The sequence below is a fragment of the Pagrus major genome, chromosome 20 (assembly GCF_040436345.1).
Source record: "Pagrus major chromosome 20, Pma_NU_1.0".
NCBI lineage: Eukaryota > Metazoa > Chordata > Actinopteri > Spariformes > Sparidae > Pagrus > Pagrus major.
Window position 1 is genome coordinate 6,156,733 of NC_133234.1, and position 23,153 is coordinate 6,179,885.

The window sequence follows — 23,153 nt, forward strand, 5'->3', positions numbered from 1 at the left end:
CTTACCTCAAATCTTTATTCCTTCCTGTATCTCCTCCCTTCACTTCCTCTCATTTGCTTCACTCCTTTCCTTGGTCTTCTCCTCCTTCCTCCCTCTCCTGTCTGATCCCTGCTTTCTTTCTTTCATTTTTGATCTACTCTACTCTTCTCTACTACTACTACTACTACTACTACTACTACTTCATATTTCTGTCTTTCTCTTCTCTCCTCTGCTCTTCCTCTATTCTTCTGTTCTTCATCCAACTTCCTTCTCTCTTCCTTCTCTCCTTTCACAGTCTTTGCGTCCTTTTCTCCTTCCATTCTCTCCTTTCTCTGCTGCCTTTGTCTACTGTTTCCAGTCTCTTCTTCCTCTCCCTCATTCACTAACTCCTTCCCTTTTTTCTTTGCGTCACTCCTGTCCTTGTTTCCATCCTTCTCCTCCACCCTCCCTACACCCCATCACTCTCCTTCCCCTCTCCTCCTCTCTTATCTGGCAGGGCTTTCACTCCTCTCTCGCTTCTCTGCCACAGTGTGCAAACATTTTTGCGTTCGTGGGCGAGACAAGAGAAAAACAGGCCACATTATCTGAGGACGTCCCCGCAGCCAAACTGTTTCCTCATCTGAGTTTGTGGAGGCGGACGAGAAACATTCCTGAAAATGTGAAACATTCAGATGAGGCTTATTAACGCCGGGGCTTTTCAAATGCTTTCAGTGTTCTGCAGAAACTTAGAAGCTTTTGTGGCGGCTCAGCTATTGTCAATGGACCGCTCACACAATCAGCATCTTCTGTTTTCAGACTGAGCAGCCTCACTGTGGTCTAAGCACACTGCTGTCAATGACCTACTGTATACAAGGGTCATCATGTGATGTGCATTGTTGAAGGATCACCGTGTCATACTGCATTGTTACAGATTACTGGTGATGATTGAGGGGCCTGATGGGAAGTCAGACACCAGAGGCCTCATTACAGGAACGTCTTCAGTCTGAATCTGTCTGATCTTGGTCGAGGATGACATTTAGGATTTTTGGTATTATAGAAACATGTTTTCTAATTGCATCTTTGGAAAAATACGGTCTTATCTTGGGATAGGAATTTAGCTCTTCAACAATAGTCCTGACTGTAGATTTAGTTTTGTGCTTTTGTTTCACATACTAAACACATGAGGGAATATAAAAAGCACCAGGTGAGGGTGAGGTACAGATCTGTACTGGCTTATACAGAAACATTCAAGATCATCGATACATTTTAAATACGAGCATTTCTACGTGTCTTTGAATTTTTATCTGAGACAATGACTCAGACGCATCCAGTAAATGAACATTTTCATTTCATAAGAAAGCTTCACGATATTTGATAGAAAGATGAAGACTCTGTCTAGTTGTGTAATTAGAATTAGAATAAACAAAATAAAATCTTAAACTATAAGACACATAATCTGTATTCTTAAATGTCACTTGAAGAATATTGCAATTTAAAAAGAGAGGTGCGCAGCAACACAACAACTTTGGAAATGTTTGCTAATCTAACGTGCCCGTACAAGACTGCAGTCTCAATGTGACCTTAAGACTTTTTTCACATCACGCTCATCGGTTTGAAACCAGATTGAGTCATTGAGACAATTATGAGTTATTTCTCTGTTCAGACCTGTTCAATCTGTATTTAAAGGTCTCCTTTGTAGTTTGGGGGAAGAAATTTTAATCAGAAAAAAAGATCTTAATCCAATCAAATTTTTTTACTTTAAAGGACATTATCATTTGTATTATTACCTCATTAATATTGTAAATATTAAAATCCTGAGTTTGAATTTCTTCCTTAAAACTACACAGTTGCCCTTTAAAACAAAAAGGTTTGTGTGATCTGCAGGAAGCAGCAGTAAGATTGTTTATATAAGTTATAATTAATAATGATGTGAAAATGGATCCTTGAGTTGTGGAGTTGTTACCCCGGTTTGTAATCCAGCATCATACTCACACTCTCACACACACACGTCATGATATCAGGTCAGGTAGCTCTGGTAAACCTCTGCATCTGTGATAAACCTTAAAGTGTGTGTGGATTAACGTGACAACACAGAGTTAATTCCCTGTCAGCGCTCATTTCCAGGAACTGGCAGAGGCAGCAGAAGATCTACGGCTAGTGACAAGGGACACAATAAATATGGCCTGTAAAATGGGGGATGGCCTCATTAGTCACAGCTTTCATTATGGCGTGACAGCATGTGTGTGTGTCAATGTGCTAATGTGCCCGTCTTTGATCGCTCCTCATGCTCTATGTATGTATGTACATGTATATTCAAAGTGTGTGTGTGTGTGTGTGTGTGTGTGGGGGGGGGGGGGGGGGGGGGGGGGGGGGGGGGGTCTACACGTGAATCTGTCACATTACTGTGTGTGTGTGTGTGTGTGTGTGTGTGTGTGTGTGCGTGTGTGTGTTTAATGTCTCTGTCAAACACCCCTGCCATTTATTCACCCAGTGATTATACATTAGCAGAGAGGAACGAGTCCACTCTGACTGTGTGTGTGTGTGTGTGTGTGCATGTGCATGTGCATGTGCATGTGCATGTATGTGTGTGTGTGTGTGTGTGTGTGTGTGACATGCTGACAAGGCCTCACTACTTGCAGGATCTCTTTTATAGTTAGCATTTTAATTCAGGGTTAATGCCAGTCAGTTACTTGTGGGCCTGCTGCTGAGGCTCTAACCCGAACTGACTGGACACACTTGTACACATGTATGTTCGCACTAAGCAGCTACAACAGACCACTGGTCCGGTCAACTTTATAACTGGTAGTTCAACTATGTTTCCCAGAATTATATTAACACAGTAAATATATTCTAACAGAAAGGTGAAGCCACCCAGATTATGATTTTCTTTTTTTTTAAAGCAGCATAATAGGAAAATGTGAATGAATTAATTAATGCATCTGTCAAGTTGCATAATATACTCATGTATTTCATTTGTTTTCCAACATAATCCACCAAAGCATCATTAATGTTTGTATGGATATGTTTAGGCACTCGGTTAAGGCTAGGAGAAGATGGCCGCCTTGGTTTAATATGAGAAAAGTGACATTAAGCACAAGTCACAACATCAGAACAGGATATGACTGCTCTGTAATACAACATAGAGAAACACTGTGCTGGGTGCTCTGAGAAAACAGGAACGAGTACTTCAAAAACCAATGTAAGAAAATCTATAAACAGGAAGGAACTATCAAAACGCCTTTATTATCCTTTAATTACAGGCCTTTTCATGATTTAGCGGCTTGTATTTGGTTTTAAAAAGACATGCATGTTTACTTTATTACATTGAATCTTTACCTGACCTAAAACGAAGGGCTTTCCCCAAAGCAGGCTGTGCTTATGGTCCAGTTAGGTCAAGGCACAAACACCACTTGGTTAGTGTTTGGAGAAGGAGTCATGTTTGGCCCCCAAATACCTGGTTTTGTCACCAGAAACAAGGCTGTAGATGTCCCGTCATCTCATCAAAAATATCATTTTTTTGTGGCCAGAAACATGGCTGGACATTGTCCTGAGTTCTCCTTAAAGACATCCAGTGGTTTCACACTTCATGGAGTCTGGACCAGTGGTCTCTGGCTTAGCAGTTAACTTAACTCCACCACCATGCCCCCCTTATCCTGATATGATAGTCAGCTCAATTACAGTACGTGTAATGTGAATGTGATATGACACCTATTGTAGAAACGTCAGTATTTTACATATGACACATACACATGTGGACATATTTTACAACATACATTTTGTTCTGGCTACTTTCACTAAGCACAGGACGGAGGAGTGCCACTGAATCATTGGTAATGAGTAACTTCCTCAGCACTGAGGATAAAGTTTCAGCTGAAAACAACATGTGGTAACTCGACACATCAGTTGAGCCGTGGACAGAAGGTCTGAATTTACAACTGCAGGTGTTTAGACAGTTGGTCCCCAACATGGAACTAAATATTATATTTATGTTATTTATCTAACTTATTTAATCTCAGCTCCATGTGAGTCTCGACTGTGTTTTAACATGCAGGATGAGTTTGGAGGCAGTAAAGACGTTGCTTTGCTAAAACACCATTTCCATTTCATATTTAAGAAATGTCACTTTTTTCATAGATGGATATGAAATATTTTTTTCTCAGCATATCAGCCAGGTTCAGGTACAAATACTTAAGAAGTTAATAGTTAAGTTTGACTTCTGGTTGATGGCACAAAGAAGGAGAGAGACAGAGGAAGAAACCAAGTGGACAAATAGTCAACACCACAAAGTTATAATAATAATATAATATATATGTAATATATATAATATAATACCAACATCACATATTATTTGCTGACTATGGCTCTTATGCTTATTTGCTTCATAAATATTCTTTTTATGTTATTTTCTAACTGTATAGATTCAATATGTATATGCGTGTGATGATCGGGGCCAAGTGTTTAGCTGAGGAAACAGAAAACAGTGTCATCAGCTCATGATCGCCACCACAGTGAACTAACATGTGCACCGACCGGCCGACCGGACAACACAGACAGAGTGAGGACAAGACAAAACTAAAAGTGAAGTGAGCAGAGACAGCATGTTTCCACAGTGGAACAGTGGTGTGCAGTGTGATATCAAATCAGTCAGACCACAGCAGCACTTGGCAGCGCCGCAGTGTAGCGTGTAGCAGAGGTGGATGGTGATGGGGACGATGACTGTACACTTACAGCTATGACACTTTACTCTGGAACTTTACAGGGGCGGCTTCATGTTTGTTTGAGCAGGGTGGGAGGCAGAGACACATATAGCCTGTATACTGACACCATTTACATGACAGACATTACATTACAATATATAACAAACATTATTATTATAGCAGATATACTTCAGGTTTCGATTCATAGCACTCATTTTGGCTGCACAAATGTAAATAAATGCGACTTGTAGGAGGAAGACACAGAAACAAAGACACAGAGTTTGTGTAATGGCTTGTGTGTCTGTGTGTGAACATGTGTTCTTGTGGTGAACCTCTAGTTGTGTAGCTTTGCATGCTGTCTGACCACACAGTCAGAACGAGACACCAGCTAAATGTTGACGCATTCCTTTAAAATAGAGTTAAAAGACTAAATGTTGTTACAGAATGTCTTGCTACATGTTAAATCTCTTGACTAACATGATGGCAGTGATGACCGTATGAAATCATGACAGTTTTACCCCCCACAAAGCTGCGGTCCAGTTCTGAAACAAGGCATATCTCTGTATAACAGCTGTGTCCTACTCTGCAGCTCGTCTTTTATCCATCTCTCTGGTTTCTCCCTTTCTTTTCTTCTCCTCTATCTTGGACCGATATCAGAGCGTTTCCACTTGCTTTTATGTTTCACACAGTGAGCGATGAAAGCTGTCAGTCTGCGACGCAACAAAGCTGACAGTCATGGTGGCAGGACGGCAGCTTTAAAGAAAGAATTATGGATATAGAGCAGCGACTTTCAGAATCAGGGGGAATGATCTTCCACCTCAAGAAAAATGGCAAGGGTGCTTGTTCCGGTGGGCCGTGGTGTGATGGTGAGAAAGACTGTCCTATTGAAGTGTCTTTGAGCATGACACTAAGGGACCTGCTGCTCACTGTAAAAGCAGCTCTGGATCAAAGTGTCAGCTTCATGCTTCAAGTTCAGTGTGGCTTTGAATTGGTTGCCACAGGTCTGTCTGGACTACTTTGAGGGGCATCAAGAGACACAAAAGATACATAAAGAATACAAAGATATCGCCTGTATTTCCAAACATTGGTATATTTTCATACAGTATTGTGGAATAGTTCATGGAATAGTTCCAATTTCCGGAAATTGGGTGATTTTCTTTTTTCTATGAGTGAGATGAGAAGATGATATCGATGTCGTGTGTGTGTTCAGCACACAGCTGGAGGCAGGATGTGGTTAGTCTATCTTAGATCAACACTAGAAGTAACCGACTCTCTCTGAAGTTTAAAGTCACTTCTACCGACACGACACAACTGTTCGTTAAAAACATTGAAAAATGACAATGTGTGGTGTTATTTAAAACAACAACAACAACAACAGTGCAGCATTGCCAGATATAACAATGGTTGCCAGATACGGATGAAGTCACAGGTTTTCGTTTTGTTCCTCACAATGGACCCAACCTGCCAACAAGAGGCTGCACACGGCATCCAGCTGTGATTCATCAAGAAACAGTCTCAGCATGTGAAGCACCAAAGCGTGGTTTTAATATTTCTGCATGTGTAAGAATTAAAAAAACATACAACACGTTAATTAGCGAGCTTGAAGGGTGTTGATAGGTGTAACTGCGGATGAATCCAGGCTAACTGTTTCCTCCTGATTCCAGTCTTTATGCTAAGCTAGGCTAACCATGTCCTGACTGCAACTCTGTGTTTAACATACAAGCGATAAATGTCAATATATTTTCAGCTGACTTCCAGACAGAAAGTGAATGAGAATATTCCAAAATTGTGGAGCAGTTGTCTTAACTTTTGTACCAAAGTTCTGCCTTTCTAACACGTCACTTCTCTTGTGGGCTGTAAACATTCCTGTTGTTGCTACATTAACCTAATTAACTCTTAACAGAGGTGATTAATGTCATTTTAGCTCATTTTACATTAAAAAATAAATGTGAAACACAAACACATCACATACATTTGTCCTATGAGAGCCGAAAGTTGTAAGGTCATAGAAATTTTAAAATCAAAATCAATGACATCCCTGACAAAACATCTCTAATCTAATAATATCCTCTGAAAGGATGAATGTGCTGTTGTAAATCTATGTCAAGAGAATATTTGCACCTTCAGTTGGTATTAATATTGTCTATTGGTGGATGATGGCTCGTTTGGGGGATTTATTTGGTGGTTAAGGATTGTTTTTCTATTGTTGCTCCTCTGAACGGTGTGTACTGACACAACAGGAAGACGTGACGCTGGGTAGGAGTGATGTGGGTGAGGTATTATCCCAGTAAATAAAGACAAAACTTGGTACTGGAGGCAGCGGTCCACACAGTGGTGCATGCTATCAACTGTGAACATGAACAGAACATGATCTGAATCCAGAATGTGATTTACCATCTGCAGGTTTAGGAAACTCCACCAATCACACACTGAAGTGTGTTTACTGGTGTTGGGGAGTACGACTGTATATGATAAAAGTAGCATGAAGCCTTTTGTGGCTCCAGAGGAAGCTGCATTTAATCTAACCCCTTACCCTTTAGTGATGTCACTCAGTGGCTAAGTTGCATTGTGGGTAATATAGGCACCTGAAATAATAGAGGTGATATCTCTGGTTCTGCTGTATCGATGTCCATCATTTGTTTGTAAACTGTCTGAAATGAGTCCAACAGTGTTAGAGGAGTGTAATGTTAGAACGGTGGACTGCTTTTCAACACCTGGTGCCTACATTACCCACAGTGCAACTTAGCCACTGAGTGACATGACTGGAGGCAGTTTATCAGATTACATGCAGCTTCCTCTGGAGCCTGAACACTTTATACTGGACTACTTCTTTCACATATGCAGTTGTACTCCACAGGACCTGTCAACACTGTGCAGGATTGGCAGAGTTACTCTGAAGTAACTCTCAGCCGTCCGTCTTACATGTATCTGATGAAGCAGATTACTATCAAACAGTACAGCTGTCTAATCACAGGCTTCATCTGAATGACTGTGACCTGAAGCCTCCACTAAAGTCTGTTTTCGTTCCTCCTTCTGTTTAATGCACAGGGTTGTGTATTGAGGCGTTAGGTGACCATACAGCAGTGCTGTGGCTGAATGCATCGACACTGACGAAGGACTGAAGCTGCTGCAGCTTCTCTAATGACGGCTGCTTTTGTCACGTACTCTGTCTGACAGGGTGTTAGACTTGAGGTTTCCACAATGACAGTAATCTGTAAAGTTTTCAGTGTGGTGTTAAATCAGTAACAGAATTTTTATCAAAAAAATTTCCTTTCATTAGTCATGTTTTCCTTCTCAGCTTTTATTCATGATTCCCATTTTGGCTGAAAACAATTTAAATTTCCTGTAAGTTAAGATCTTTTCTGTCAGCGTTCGCTGCGAGGAGCTTTTATCCTCTGAAAAAGGAAAGAGGCAGCATCACCAATCTTTGGGTTGAAGTCGTTGCCTCTTACAAACATCTGGGGGTCTATCATGATATGAAACTGAAACGGCCAGTTAACGTTAATGTGATTTTTTAAATACACCATTAAGTTTTGCTGGGACACTGTCTCTGTGGCCTCTGTATGTTTGGATTCAAGCGCTACTACCAATGTTAGAGACAGGATTAACAAGTTTATCAAAAAGGCGGCTTCTATTATGGTTCGACTCCTAAATTCACTGATAGGTTTTAGAGTTCAGTCAAGTTTGATGCCACCTCCTGTGTGTTTTTGGTGCAGTCTAAAACGAGTGAGGAGTGATGGTGACAGATGCTCCACAGATAATGGAGATCTCTTTGTTAGGCTAACAGTTACACTTAAACCAGGGATGGCAGGTTTGAAAGAGTCTGTTGTTTCCTGGCAGTCTGTTTGAAGGCTGGTGGTGGAGCAGGGCCGGCAGAGCTGAGGCTGCTGGAAGATGATGGCACTGAAGCAGTAAGCTAAGTGGAGTAATCCAGAACAGGGTGAGGCAGACAGACTAGAGATCCTGGAGCTGATGAACCTGAGGCACAGGAGAGCAGTTACAGCACTGATGACAGACCAGTCTGGACAGGATTGTAGAGTAAAGCTGGAGGGTCTTGATTAGTCGATTGGAGGCAGGAGCAGGAACTTGTAGGCCTCACCCTGACAGATCACACAAACACCAACACAGGGGAGGGGAAACACAGGGACACAGCCATGACACTCCTATACCCAAAGCTGCCAGCTGATGATTGACATGGTGCTAACTTATTGTTGCTGGTTGTTTCTGACACAGTTTTTGTTTTGTGCATATTTCACGTGTTTCTTATTTTGTTTGATGTGTTTGAGGCGCAACATGTAAGAATTGGCCATTGTGGAATTTAAACAAATAGAGGGCAGCATATCACCAGAGTCTATTAGTATAATAGACTCTGCTTATAATATATTATTATATATTATTCTATCAAATAAACATGGTTGAAAAGGTCAGTGTAGGTTTATTCAAAGGGCCCCTGGTGGCTTCTGGGCCGTGAGCAGCCACTCAGGTTCTTGATGTTTCAGGCTGGCTGACTCAAACCTATCAAGTCATGAATGTGAACAGATGTCTGTGTTAAACAAATAAATTTATTTAAAGGCAGTGATGTGTTATGTTTATGAAGAATTATATTTACCAAAGTGCTGACTGAACACCTCAGATCAAATGTCAGGTGTCCGGGCTGTTTGGTGCAGCTGTGGTTTTGGAGGAACCTCTGTCACACTGACTGGCTGATGTCTGATATTTAAAAGGACTTCATATGTGGGGCACTGAGAGTCCTTAATCAGCCTTTCAGTGCTCCATATATGGGCCATGAAAGTGTCTGTGTGGGGGCAGCCACTGGTGTTTGTTGATCTGTCAGTTGAAGATGGGTCAGATTTATATTTAAACCAAATTAGCTTTCTCACTTTGACAGTTGCACACTCATCGTCTCTCTCCACCCCACTCACACACATAAACACACACACATTTGCATGCACACACCCTAGTTGCTGTACTCCCACACAGAGAAAGTCAGTGGGCTACAAAAGCAAACTGTATCCAGTGTGGGTTTTTTCTTGATGTCTGTGACAATTAAACAGACAAGGAAATAACTGTGTATTCTCTCATATTAAACTCGTGGCACTGAGTGGGAATGCTTGAAAGTGAACTAGCTTGTATTTTGAGGAAGATAACAATGATGCTCTATTTATCAGAGAGGTACATCTTCACTGGGTCAGAACCTTAAAGAATTAAGACCAAATAGCAGAAATCACTGTCAAGACTGAAGACCAGGTGTCCTATAATCTAATGTTAGGTCCTGATTATGAAATAATCATGCTGGTGTGTCAATAAAGGCTTTGTTTTACTGATTTGTGTGACTTGAACATGACCCAAACTGTTGAACATGACCAGACACAAAATGGAAGAGATGTGATTTAACATCAGAAGGATGTAAAACATTTTACTGTATCTTTGTAAAAAGATACTGACGCAGCAACACCATTAATCTATATAGTGATATCATGGTTATATTATACAAGTTTACATGTCTTCTGTCTATGATGATCAGCCACTGACACCCACAGGCACACTACCAGTCACAGTGCAGTAGGTACATTTTAGGGACAGTACAGGGATTTTCCCTGCTCACTGCCACAGCAGCTTACAATAACTGTTTGTTGATGTCAAATGTACACGATGACATAACTGTCAGCTCATTATAGATTATTATCACATCACGCTCTCGTGGGTTTTATGAAGAATTCATGAATGAAATCATTCATAAGAATATGAATCTCATGTTGAGATCCATAATAGTTATTTCTAACAATGCTAGCCATGACCTTTTGTACAGACATTCATGACACCCAGAGGGTAAATCTTAATGATTTTGGTGATGCTCCAATACTTATGGTATTCAAAGATCATTAAATAATTTCCAACTACGTGGCCAACATGTGGCTACATCTCTTTGTATAATTGTGGTCGTAAGCTGAAGGAAACTGTTATTTGAAAGATAAGATATATGAATTCTAGTACAAAACATTCCAAAAAAAAATGAACTAACATTATCAATGCAGTGAAACACAACCGTGTTGCAGAGATGCATGCTGAAGTTAGCATGCTAACCTGCTAGCCCTGGCCCATCCTGTCTCCTAACACCACTTTGTGCCTCAGGAGGTGATGGTCTGATAGTCTCCGTAGTTTCAGCTGGGAGATTTAAAAGCAGCAAGTTCGTCACAATAATCTCACAAAATGTCTAAATAGAAGGTTTTCTCTTTTACCAAACTAAAACGGGCTTAACTGCCTCATTAACTTATTATAAAATATGCTTAATTCAAACTCAACTAAACTAAACTCACCAGAATAGTCTGGGTTTGTCTTTTCACAATCAGCTCTGCTTTGGTCCAAATAAATTCTCAATTCAATGAGCAAGATGTGAATACTCCAGCTCTGCATGCCTTTCTGTCTGCTGCTGCTTCCCGACTCTCTCTTGACTGAGTCCTGTTGCCCGCAGTGACTCCCCCGTCATCTGAGGTTGTTGTCCGAGCAGACTCTGTCAGCTCACAGGGCCACTTAGCTCCACAACCACCTGAGCTACTTGCTCACAGCAGGTAGTCGCTACAGCTATAGCAAAAAAAAAGTCCAGTCTAGTGAGCAGCAGGAAGCGGGTTCAATGCTCACTTTAATTTTTGAGCTACCTTCAAATTCTGACCATTTTCTACAAATTTCACCTTTAATGCTGCAGCGTACAGAGTTATTCTGGGGAGACGTTTTTCTTTTAACATTTAAAGCAGTTGCTCTTTTATATAGAGAAGGAGACAGTAAGAACTGGTTGTGCTACAAATGAACTAGTTTATACGACTTCTTATCCAACCACTTGAGAAAGCTAAAGTTTTTATACTTGTTCCAGAAAGCTGCACTGGAAGCTTATTTTGACTGAGAGGGATGCAGTGATAAATGTTTAATAAGGGGATAACAGCACATATCATAATACAGTCTCTCCTGGAAAAATAGGTCGGTAATGGCAGAATTTTCATTTCTGGGGTGAACGAGAGATGAAGGAGACTCAGTTCATATCCAGTTAGAATCAGAGAGTTAATACTCACTTCATATTTGATCTTTCATTATCAACAGCCAAGTGATTTAGGTGCTTTACAGCCGAATGGCATTTTAAAAACCTCCTCACCCCGACTGTCCGACAGTGGAACTGGAGGGGGTTGACCAACGATCTTTGTAGCTTCTAAAACTGACACAAAACTGAATTTCGGAGTTCATTTGAAATATCTGGTAAATGTTGTCTCCCACAATTTCAATTTAATGTACAGCAGACACCAGATGTTAGTTCATTTGTTTAAACGTTAGGGACAATCATGTGTGACACCTGCTCCACATAACCCTAACCCTACCCTAACCCTATCCTAACCCTACCCTAACCCTATCCTAACCCTATCCTTCTGAACAGGCTCAACTATGATGCCAAGTATTTCACACAGCTGCCATGAACCATGATGAACATGTTAAGATGGTGAGTTTCTCTGTCTGTGTTTTTTTCTTTGCCATTTCATACCTCCTGATAACAGAACGGAAACACGCATGCACGCATGCACGCACGCACGCACGCACGCACGCACGCACGCACGCACTCACACACACACACACACACACACACACACACACACATCCAGGCAGGAGTTAGATGAATAGAGCAGTCATTGACAAGGTTTATTGACCGCTGCGTTGATGAATGTGAAAGATGTGTGTGTGAATGTGACTCTGAAGCTATTCAAACAGCTGTCTCATTAGTCACACCTTATGTGAGATGTAAAGACACGTAACCACCGGCTTTAAAAGTAGAATTGATGACATATCAGTGCCCTTCTTTCACTTTCATCATTTCTATCATTATTTGTAGCAGTAGCAGTAGACAAGTATGACACACAAGCAGAGGTAGCACTGATAGTGGAGGGGAGTATAAATTAGTAAGTGTAGTAAGTCTTAAACAGAAAACTGAAGTCTTTAACAGAAAGCGTGCAGAGTAAATCACAGAGTGAAAAAGTCTAAAAGCAAAAATAAGAGAAGTGAAAGAATAGAAGTAAACAATAATTCAGGTTACAGAAGTGAAATTGTAGTTTTTACTAAAAATCAAAAACATCTGAATACATAAGAGCCGTCACTCAGGGAATAACTCAATCTTTTGACACAATAAAAACAGGCATGTTTTCATGTGATAAAACAGACTATAATATTCTAGTCTGGTTGTATCTGTTGTCAGATGGCGGCAGATACTTCTGTATCTGTTGTCAGATTTTCTCCAGAAATAAGAGAAAAAGGAGTGAAAAGGAGTTTAAAAAATGGAGAATAAGATTCTGTATCTGTTGTCAGATGGCAGCAGAGTGAACAGACTGTGGCTGGGTGGGTGTTGTCTGTTAGTATCTTTGGTCTCTAACCCTAACCCCATCACCACGGCCAGTACAGAAAGTTTTTCTGGACTGTCAAAGGCCCGGCTGTGACTGCACACATATGGTGTTTAGTTTTGAGTTGTGTTATGGAGGTAACCACAGATTAACTTTACACTTTGAAATACTGTTTGGATACAGATGGTGTACAATTAAACTTTATCACATGAACATAGATATTATACACTTTGTTATTTCTAAATACCTCCAGAAATCTCTTTTTATTTTTCAGTCCAAACTGTTTAATTAGATCTCCATTTGATTAAGGACATTTTACATGACCAATAGTGTGTCTACCTTTAGAGTGCCACTCTAACGTACACGTTACAATATATCATCATTTGCCCAGACAGATGGTGAGATCATGACATAAAGAAGCAAATATGTTGTATGACATAGATACGTTTGTGTTAACACTGCCAAATGTGTTCAGCCGTGTCCTTGTGACTGTTTGTTGGTCGGTTGGTTTGTCAGCAAGGTTACACAAAAACTACAGAACAGATTTCCACACAGATTGGATGGAGGATGGGTCTTGAATGGACCTCATTGACTTTAGATGTGGATCTGATTAAAGGGACGGATCAAATAACTTTTTCTCATCTTCTTAAACATTGTGAGATTGAACCTTTTTCAACATTTTCATTAATTTCTCAGGGAATAATTAATGGATGTTGATGAAAATAATGTGGCGTATTTAGGTGGCTGGTATCTATGAGTGAGTACAAAAGTTAACTGTTGGGCCTTGGCGGGGGAATGCGCTCTGCAAGTTTATATTGCTTTAATTTCTATTCAATTGATTTTTTACATTTTATTTGTATTTTCTTTACCTTGTCTGCTTTTATTTCTTTTTGTTGAGTGCACTGTTGTGTCACCTGGCTGCTGTAGTCACATGTGAGAAAGATAAATGCTGGGCAGGATTTTATCTCAGAGTCGGTCCACTCTGCTCAATCCTCTGGTTTCCTAATATTTGGTTAATTTAGTGTTTGTCAACCAGCGAGGTAGATTTTTGCCATCCACCTTCTGATGCCAAAAGGACAATTGTGTAATAATCTGCTAAATTGTTATGTAGTGAAAAAGAGTTTGCAGTACACACAGTGTCAGCAGCAGCAGGGCCGGTAACAGGTTCCTCTGACATCATCAATGAACATTTGACTTTTCAAAGGATGGACAGCCCATCATCAGTAGTCAGCTTATATTTAGATCACAGCATGACAGTGGCTATGTGTGATGCTGCTGTGCAACACACACAAACACACAGAATGGAAACTATATTCCACCCAAGGTGCCCGATATTTTTTGTTTTCTGTCTGTGAACTTTCTCCACCCACGAAGGGACTTTACAAGATAAAAACAGGGCAGGAGTATCTTTCTCTCTCTTTCTCTCTCTCTCTCTCTCTCTCTCTCTCTCTCTCTCTCTCTCTCTCTCTCTCTCTCTCTCTCTCTCTCTCTCTGTGTGTGTGTGCGTGCGAGTAACAATTCCTCAGAAGGCCACAGGAGGGCACACAACTCTCTGTGGACTAATGAACAGACCCTAACAGATTCTGTAGTATTAGAATATTTTCGAGGAAAATAAAAAACAAAAGAATAAATAAAAATAATGTCATGTGAGCATCAGCAGTATGTGATAAAACACATACTATGAATATCAAACATTACTATACTGATGCATCATAAATGTATTTTTATAATTATTTGTTTATTTGTCATGGCCCACCACCACTGCCTCTATAAATAGTCTGTTGGTTTCCTTCAGCTGGCTTTAAATATCTGCAGATGACTATATTTAACTGCTCAGTGAATCTGTTCTTTCCTAGGGCATAGTCAAATCGCACTGACACAAGTTTCCGAGCCCGTGAAGCCTATCGCACCCAAAGGAGTAAATTCCGCTCCTCTGTCCGTTTCATTTGTTTGTGGTTATGGCAGAGCGACTTTCTCTCTCTCTCTCACTCAGCTCGGCAAAACTCGTCACTTTCCGATTATCATAATTCCGGAATAAAAACCAAATATGGAGAATGGGGGGTGGCCCCAATTACCGGATTCACCCTTTTATGGGTTAAGAAGCACAACCGGAATTCCTCTTTTCACATCAGGGTGCGATCAGACGGAACAAACAGAGAAAACATACAGAGAATAAACAGCATTTAAATGAAACGTGGAGATATTAAAGCTCTGTGTGTCTCTGTGTGCTGCTGTGTTGCTCTGTGTCAGTGTATGTGTGTGTGGCACTGAGTGGAAAAAGTGTGTTTATCTCTCCGGGAGCGGCGGGTTCTCCATTCACAAGTGATTCCCTTTGTAATCGTCACGGAGCCTCCCAGCCAATCAGAAGCGGCAGCGCCTCTCCGCTCTAGCGCTCATCACCCCTCCCACTCCATATTTGGGTAATGACGTAGCGGCCGTATTCAAAAGGTTCCCCATATATACATACTGGTGTCCGGGCCCCCGTTCCCAATAACAGTTACTTTACACGGTGTTAACTTTGACAGCAGAGCGCATGAACCGCGCCAGACACACGGAGCCCATCCTCTCACAGCCGCTGACAGACAGGGACATGCAGTGGTGACCCACGGCCGGCCCGGTTCTACACTGTTGTTGGTAAAAAAGCTTTGAGGAAAAGAAAAGAAAGACAAGAAGGAGAGAGCGAGCGATCCGTCCACGATGACGGCTAAAACTTTGGATAAAGTGCCGGTGAATCTCGGGGGGTTCATGCATCCCGGTGCGGAGAGTGTGTACTCCGTGGATGACATCGCCACCAGCTTGCCGACCTCAGTGGCGATCTTCCCCAACACCGAGCTGGGAGCGCATTACGACCAGATTAATGTGGGAGCAGGTAAGATGACACTAAGATTAGAAATGGCTCATTCATCTATAAAAAGTTGTATCCTGAATGTTTCTGTGTCCTGATTACAACTGCAGACCTCGAATACAGAAGATCCATCTGTTTGCTTTAGACTTTCGTAGTTAAAAAAAAGTTAATTAAAATCTTTCGTACATCAACAGACCAGAGTCTGTGCGTAATGGAGCAGAGACGCAGCTTTCCCTCACTTAAACCCACTTCCCTGTGTGCTGTGAACAGCTTAATTAATGTCGTTCTGTTGCCTCACTAATGACCTGTTTTGTTTTGGTCTGCAGATGGCTTGATGGGCGACATGAGTGTAGAGAAGCGCTCTCTGGACCTCTCCTCCTACTCCAGCGGCTTCTCTCAGCCCGCATCCCACCGCAACCAGACCTTCACCTACATGGGAAAGTTCTCCATCGACTCCCAGTATCCAGGTAACTGGAACCCCGAGGGAGTGATCAACATCGTCTCGGGCATCTTCAACGTGGCCCAGCCGCCGCCTCCTCCTCCTCCCTCCTCCTCAGCATCCTCCTCCCCAGTTTCCTCAGGATCTCCCAATCACTTCTCCAGCGGAAATTTGAGTTGCACCATGGCGGCTCAGAACCAGGCAGAGATGGACCACCACCACCACCTGTACTCCCCACCGCCTCCATACTCCTCCTCTGGCTGCGGGGAAATGTACCAGGACCCCTCGGCGTTTTTGTCCACCTCTGCCTGCCCCATCGCCTCCTACCCGCCCCCCTCTTACTCTTCACCCAAGCAGCCTGGCAGCTCAGACGCGCCGGGGCTCTTCCCGATCATCCCCGACTACTCGGGCTTCTTCCAGCCGGCTTGCCAGCGGGACATGCACACGGCAGGTATCCAAGATCGGAAACCATTCGGTCCATGTCCGCTCGATTCATTCCGTGTCCCTCCACCCCTGACCCCCCTGAACACTATCAGGAACTTTACGTTGGGGGGTCCGGGTGGAGGTGGCTCCGAGGGAGGGCCGCCGAGGATCCCCTCTGCCTACAGCCCACAGAACCTGCCCCTGAGGCCAATCCTGCGGCCCAGAAAGTACCCGAACAGACCCAGCAAGACTCCCATCCACGAGCGGCCGTACCCCTGTCCGGCAGAGGGCTGTGACCGGCGGTTCTCCCGCTCCGACGAACTGACGAGACACATCCGGATCCACACTGGACACAAGCCGTTCCAGTGCCGGATCTGTATGCGCAACTTCAGCCGCAGCGACCACCTCACTACGCACATTCGCACGCACACAGGAGAGAAGCCGTTCGCTTGCGACTACTGCGGCCGCAAGTTCGCCCGAAGCGACGAGAGGAAGAGACACACTAAAATCCATCTGCGGCAGAAGGAGAGGAAGTCCTCTACGGTCTCCTCTACGTCCTCCTCTTCGTCCAGCAGCTCCGGGGTGGAGCGGCCGTCAGGCGGCATCAGCGCAGGCACCGGGATCTGTTCGTAGTTTTCCCAGAAAAACTTTATTGTCACCATGGCAGCGTGACGCACACTAACCCCTTATAAAAAGAACTCTTAAACAATGATTGTGAAATTGTTGTGAACTAGCATAAACACCGGGGTGGGAATGGATCAGAACTCCTGTGCGCAATTACGCACATCCACCCATTCCTGCTCCAGAACTGACAGAGAGACTGACACGAATGCACTTTGCCTGCACAGTCTACTGAACATAAAAGTAAATATAGCCATTAATTCATAAGAATATACATGGGCGGTTGTAATATAAAGGGGATTGTTTTTTAAATGTCGCCAATATATGTTGCGCGCGCAACAGGCTGTGCGTTTAAATGTGAAATAACTGCAATAATGTTTTTTGAAAGGAATCTGTTTTAAGTTATTAAATTGACAATGTGTTGATTCTAACATGTTTGTTGAGGATGTTATTTCCCCTTTAGTGCCTTGCTGTGTGTCCTTTTGTACACTGACTGATTCAAGGACGCTTCTAATACAATGTATATTTGTCCTTTAATATGTAAAGTTGAAAACATTATATTTTTGTACACATTTCGTGTCGTGTAACTTCAAGTGTCCAGCAGCTGTGGTTCACGTGTAAAATAATGTTGAAGTATAAATATGTTGAACTCATACCGACTTGACATTTTTGTTGTGATGTGTGTTTTGAGACTTATTAAATGTCTGCGGATGATAAACACAGTTTGGTTTATTACTCATAACTGAAACAACAGCGCGGGGCAGCGTGTCAACCGAGATGCGTTCATGGCACCCCGAACGTCGCTTGTTTGAAAGTGGCGGATACAATTATTACCAGTGTGTTATAAGAAAAGCCTTGTGTTGGAAAGTCAATTGGGTAAATCCCACCTTGAGTCACCCGTGGCATCTCTGACTCAGTTTACACCCACTCACTTTTTATTTAGTTATCACATCAAGTTATAAACAGACGTGATCTGGTTTTTCTCTGTAAATGTTAACACATTGTTTTTATGGGCTGTCAAACTGTTCTTTGACCAAAAGTCAGCGACAGGAACCAAATTTATATTTCAGCTGAAAGAGTCAAAATGATCGAGTGTCCATCTCCAACCAGATCAGATGCGTTCAGGTCGTCCGTTTGTGAACCTCAAACTCAAGGTTTAGAGAAAAGGCAGAAAATCATATGAACAAATAGAAAGTGTAGAACATTTAAATGTAGAGATTTACTCTGTGAGAGAGGGTTACAGAGACAGGTCCACAGCAGAGAGTCCACAGCAGACAGGTCCACAGAAGACAGGTCCACAGCAGAGAGTCCACAGCAGACAGGTCCACAGAAGACAGGTCCACAGCAGAGAGGTCCACAGCAGAGAGTCCACAGCAGAGAGTCCACAGCAGACAGGTCCACAGCAGACAGGTCCACAGCAGACAGGTCCACAGAAGACAGGTCCACAGCAGACAGGTCCACAGCAGAGAGTCCACAGCAGAGAGTCCACAGCAGACAGGTCCACAGCAGACAGGTCCACAGCAGAGAGCCCACAGCAGACTGCCAGGGCCATTGCAAGGATATATAAATACTGAGACCATGAGTCCAGTTTAAGCAGCACACTTATTTTTTTTCGTTTTCATATTTTACTTATTTAGTGAATAGTTGAATTATATTTTCTTTACAGTGTATTTCCTACTATGAAGGTACATTCTTTTCACAGCCGTCCCGACACTGCCTGCAACTAATACAGTTTAGGTGGAGAAATACTGGGTCCTTATATATTCATTTATTTATCAGATACTTTTATTTAAATTAAGCATCCAGTTATTTGTTGACCTAAAAGTATAATATACTGGAATCACACGATAAAAGAGCCGTTATGTGTACGTTTTTAATCCCTCTCAGGTCGACATGAGGACGTGAGGACGTAGGGACATGAGGACATGTGTTCAGTGTTCATACTTCTGCACTTTTACCATCCGAACATTTTCCACTGTATCTCGTGTGTCTACTGTATGTTTTGATGCTGCCTCTATCTGTGTCATGTGTTGTGACTCACACCTGAACCCCTGAGCAGTAGGCAGCTGTGGTGACCTGGTTCCGTTCCATTTACTAGATGTCTGTATGTTAATAAACAGCAGGATGTGGTGTAGCAGTCATTCATGGTGTTTTACCTATAAAGGCTTCATTATACACTAGAGATGTGAGTTAAAGAGATTTTTACAAATGTAAGAATTAAATTCTTTCAATGTGAACAAATAAGAAAAGCTTCTTTATCAAATGGGCCACTGACAGCGTCACAGAGGACAGAGAGAGAAACCTCTGATCTGATTTATAATCTGATTCTGTTCTGACACATCTCACAAAGTATTTACATATATGTTATATTGTGATGACATCTAACAAATAGATTAAATTATAGATTTATAATGACAGTGAAACAGATGAAAAAATCATGTTAAGGTTTAGTATGGATAAATAATATTACCATGTACAGAAGACCCAGTTCCCTGCCGGTACAGAACTGTCCTACAGGTTTAACTGCATTTTTAAGCCAGTGAAGGTCCTTTCTGCTCTGAACAATATCAGGTGTTTAATGTCTCTAACTATCTGCAGTCGGTCAAAGAAGCTACACTGTGGTGAGACCGGTTAACACCAGGTCTCTGTCACATTACAGGGCTGTTGTGACTGAGATATGTGACCGTATTGGGTCATTCAGTGAGTCTTTAGTCCTTTAACACTTCAGAAGAAACAAGAAGAAGACGGCCTGTCTGAACTATTTTATGGTTCTGTGAATGTTGGCAAATTGCAAAAAGGACATTTACTGTATCAACACAGTTATCTGAATCAGAACAGCTACATTTTATCTTTGTATAGATTTATTCAGGTGTTGATTTATCTGTGTCTATTTCTGTAAAGTGAGAGTTATCTAATACACACAGATGTGTAGAAAAGAAATACAGTAATAAAACAGAGAATAAATGCTGCTCACGTTCAGCACTCAGTTTATTATAAGACCACTGTCAGGCATTAAACTCACAACATGAAGCAACAACAAGTCCATAAAACCATATGAACATCATCAATGATATGATGGATGTTCCAAAGCATACAATAGACAAATGGGGAACATTTCCAGTACTGATGGCAGACTGATAAAATCCCTCTAATTCATTGCCTGTCTTGATTTTTTGTTTTGTCATGTTTCCATTGTATTTAATTGATTTTTAAGATCAGTGGTACCCAAACTGTTTCCAACCAAAAGAAATGTAGAAATGTAAAGTTTTAACATCCATGTTCTGATGAGCCAAACATTTATTCCGGCAGCTGGGTTGCTTACCTCCTGCGCAATAATTAGGAATCCTACACAGATAAAGATTATGTTTACTTTTACACTTATCATAATCTCTTTTATTTCTGCTAGAAACATCTGGTGGGCCAAACTGAACCTTATGCCAGGCCCAGTTTGGCCTGCGGGGCCCACTTTGGCAGCTCTGTTTCAGACATATTGTTTGTTAAATGTTATGCTTGATGTTTATCTGTTACCTGTGGTTCAACTGTGTTGCTGTTTGTGATTAGCTCCTCTGGATTGGTTGTCACAATGTGAGGCTACAGTAGAACGGTTCTGTTTGAGGCCCGCTGAAGGTCTATGACCAAAATGGAGCATTTTGATAAACATAGAATAGCATATATATTTCTTGGGAACTCATTACTATCTTTGGTAGTTCCTTTCAAATTTCAAATTTCAAAACACTTTAACACAAGTGTTAATAAAGTAGCTGACAGATACAGGAAATCCTTCCTGCCACATGCCATCACACTGTATAATAACAGCTGAAACTCTGGTCATAACATACAGTCTCCACGCACTTTATATGTTTTTTTTTACACTGTTCTGCACCTCATCTGTTCACGGCACCTTATACTTTATGTTGCACTACCATTAATACTGCTTGTGTATACACCAACACTGCTCATTTATACATTTTTATACATATTTTCTGTATATATACATTTTTATATTACATTTTATATTGTTATGTTAATATGTCTAGGTTGTTCTTTTTATTTTACATTTTTTATACTGCTATGTTAATATGTTAATATGTCTAGGATATTCTCTTTATTTCACTGTGTTGTCATTCGTCTCTGTGTGTAATGCTGCTGCTACACCTTAATTTCCCAGCTTGGGATCAATAAAGTATATCTATTCTATTCTATCTATTCTATATTCTATTTAGTTAGAAGCTAATAATGACCTGTCCTTGCACATACACAGAAACAGGGACATTTGATTCTGGCAAGGACGGCAAACAAGCACATCAGGCAAATAAGTGTCAGACTTCTGCTTTTAAGAAGCTCGGTAGAGCCTGCAGTAATCTGCAACATCTCTATTCTTCTGACGCCAACTTGACCACAAGAACAAATGAGCTACACTGTAGACGTTCATCGTGAGCTGGACAAAGAAGGTCACTGTTCTTCAGCCGGTTCTTCATGTCCTCTCCTCACTGTCGGTCTGGTAACACTCCACTTAAACCTACCCTCCAACCCCAACAACTATATGATAGTCTGTTATAAACCATTCATAGACTGATTCACGTCAAGTCTATAGGCTAAAGTTGTTCATAGTTCATTCTTTATTTTCGTGATGGTCCATGTGCACTGCTGCACCTGCACTTGTCTAATTATCTGGAGGAATGTTCATTTTGATGTTGTACCTGACTCACGACACGAGGGAACATTTCCTCATAATATAACCAGCTGTTAGTGACTGTTACATTCAGACAGTAAGGATACAAAGACACACATATCTGACGTCTCTACTGGCAGTTGCCAACAAACGGCTTTTCTTGTTCAAGCTGCACCACATGTACTACCCATACTGATATACTGGCCTGATACACTTTACACTGGAAATTGAGGATAATTGCTTTTAATATCAGCCACAGCCCCTGACCCGACTGACAGGGTCACTGTGTCTGCAGAGCCTTAGTGAAGCCAAGTGACAGTCAACGTCAGCCTCTAAAGCATGAGCTTTAGCACTGTAGTGAAAGATCATGTACATGAAATAAAACTTCAATCTTAACCAATAAAAAAAGTTTTACTTATGGACACAAGCTGAGCTGATGGACACACTCTAGCTGGGATGAAACCTGCTCTTCTGGGCTGCAGGTTGGTTTTCTACACATGTATAAAGAAAGTGATTTCAAATTCAGCTCCAGCACATATAAATATTTTCTAAGTGTTCAAGTTTATACAGATTTCTTTTTTTAAGATTAAGTGAGGACCACAAATGAACAATAATGTTCAAGTCGTACCACAAATCCTTTATTGTGTTGAAGTGTGGGAGAAGACTTGGCGCCCGGACAGTGACTGACCTTTCTCCTCTTCTTTGGTCGAATCTGTCTGGATTGACTCTGTCTGAGGGTCATTGTCCTGCTGGGATGTGAATCCTCTCTCACTCTGTTTTCTTGCACAGTTTTAAGGATTTGCCTCTCCTTTTTTGCACTCATTTTACTTTCTCTCAAGCATCTATCAAGCTTCTATCTGTTTAACATTAAACTCCAGTGTAACATTTGTAACATGAGAAAGTCCAACTACAGATCTCAGGTCTGTTGACTAGTGGAGTCCCAAGCATTTCATGTATGGTGTTTGTCTGCTCAGGACTTTAAGTTTTAAAAATGTTAATGGCGTTAGGTAACAGAAAAGGGCTGATCCCTAAAACTAAAGCAAAATAGTGTTTATTATAGTGTTTGGTGTAAAAGAAAAAAACATAGAGGGGGAACAATTCTACACATTATTAACACCCACTCACT

At 41.6% G+C, this 23,153-nt stretch overlaps 1 protein-coding gene across 1 annotated transcript; it reads left to right on the top strand.

Annotated features, from left to right (window-relative positions):
* The first annotated feature begins 15,538 nt into the window (after positions 1-15,538).
* egr2b (early growth response 2b) lies at positions 15,539-18,073 on the top strand. Its single transcript, XM_073489850.1, has 2 exons — positions 15,539-15,896; positions 16,199-18,073. The coding sequence occupies exons 1-2, from the start codon at positions 15,725-15,727 to the stop codon at positions 17,365-17,367; spliced, it is 1,341 nt and encodes a 446-aa protein (XP_073345951.1). The 5' UTR covers positions 15,539-15,724; the 3' UTR covers positions 17,368-18,073.
* Positions 18,074-23,153: the final 5,080 nt, after the last annotated feature.

Bases quoted from the DNA above. Each gene is read 5' to 3' on its own strand.
- egr2b (XM_073489850.1), top strand. From the start codon at position 15,725: ATGACGGCTAAAACTTTGGATAAAGTGCCGGTGAATCTCGGGGGGTTC. The intron at 15,897-16,198 runs GTAAGATGACAC...TTTGGTCTGCAG, and splicing joins CCAGATTAATGTGGGAGCAG to ATGGCTTGATGGGCGACATG.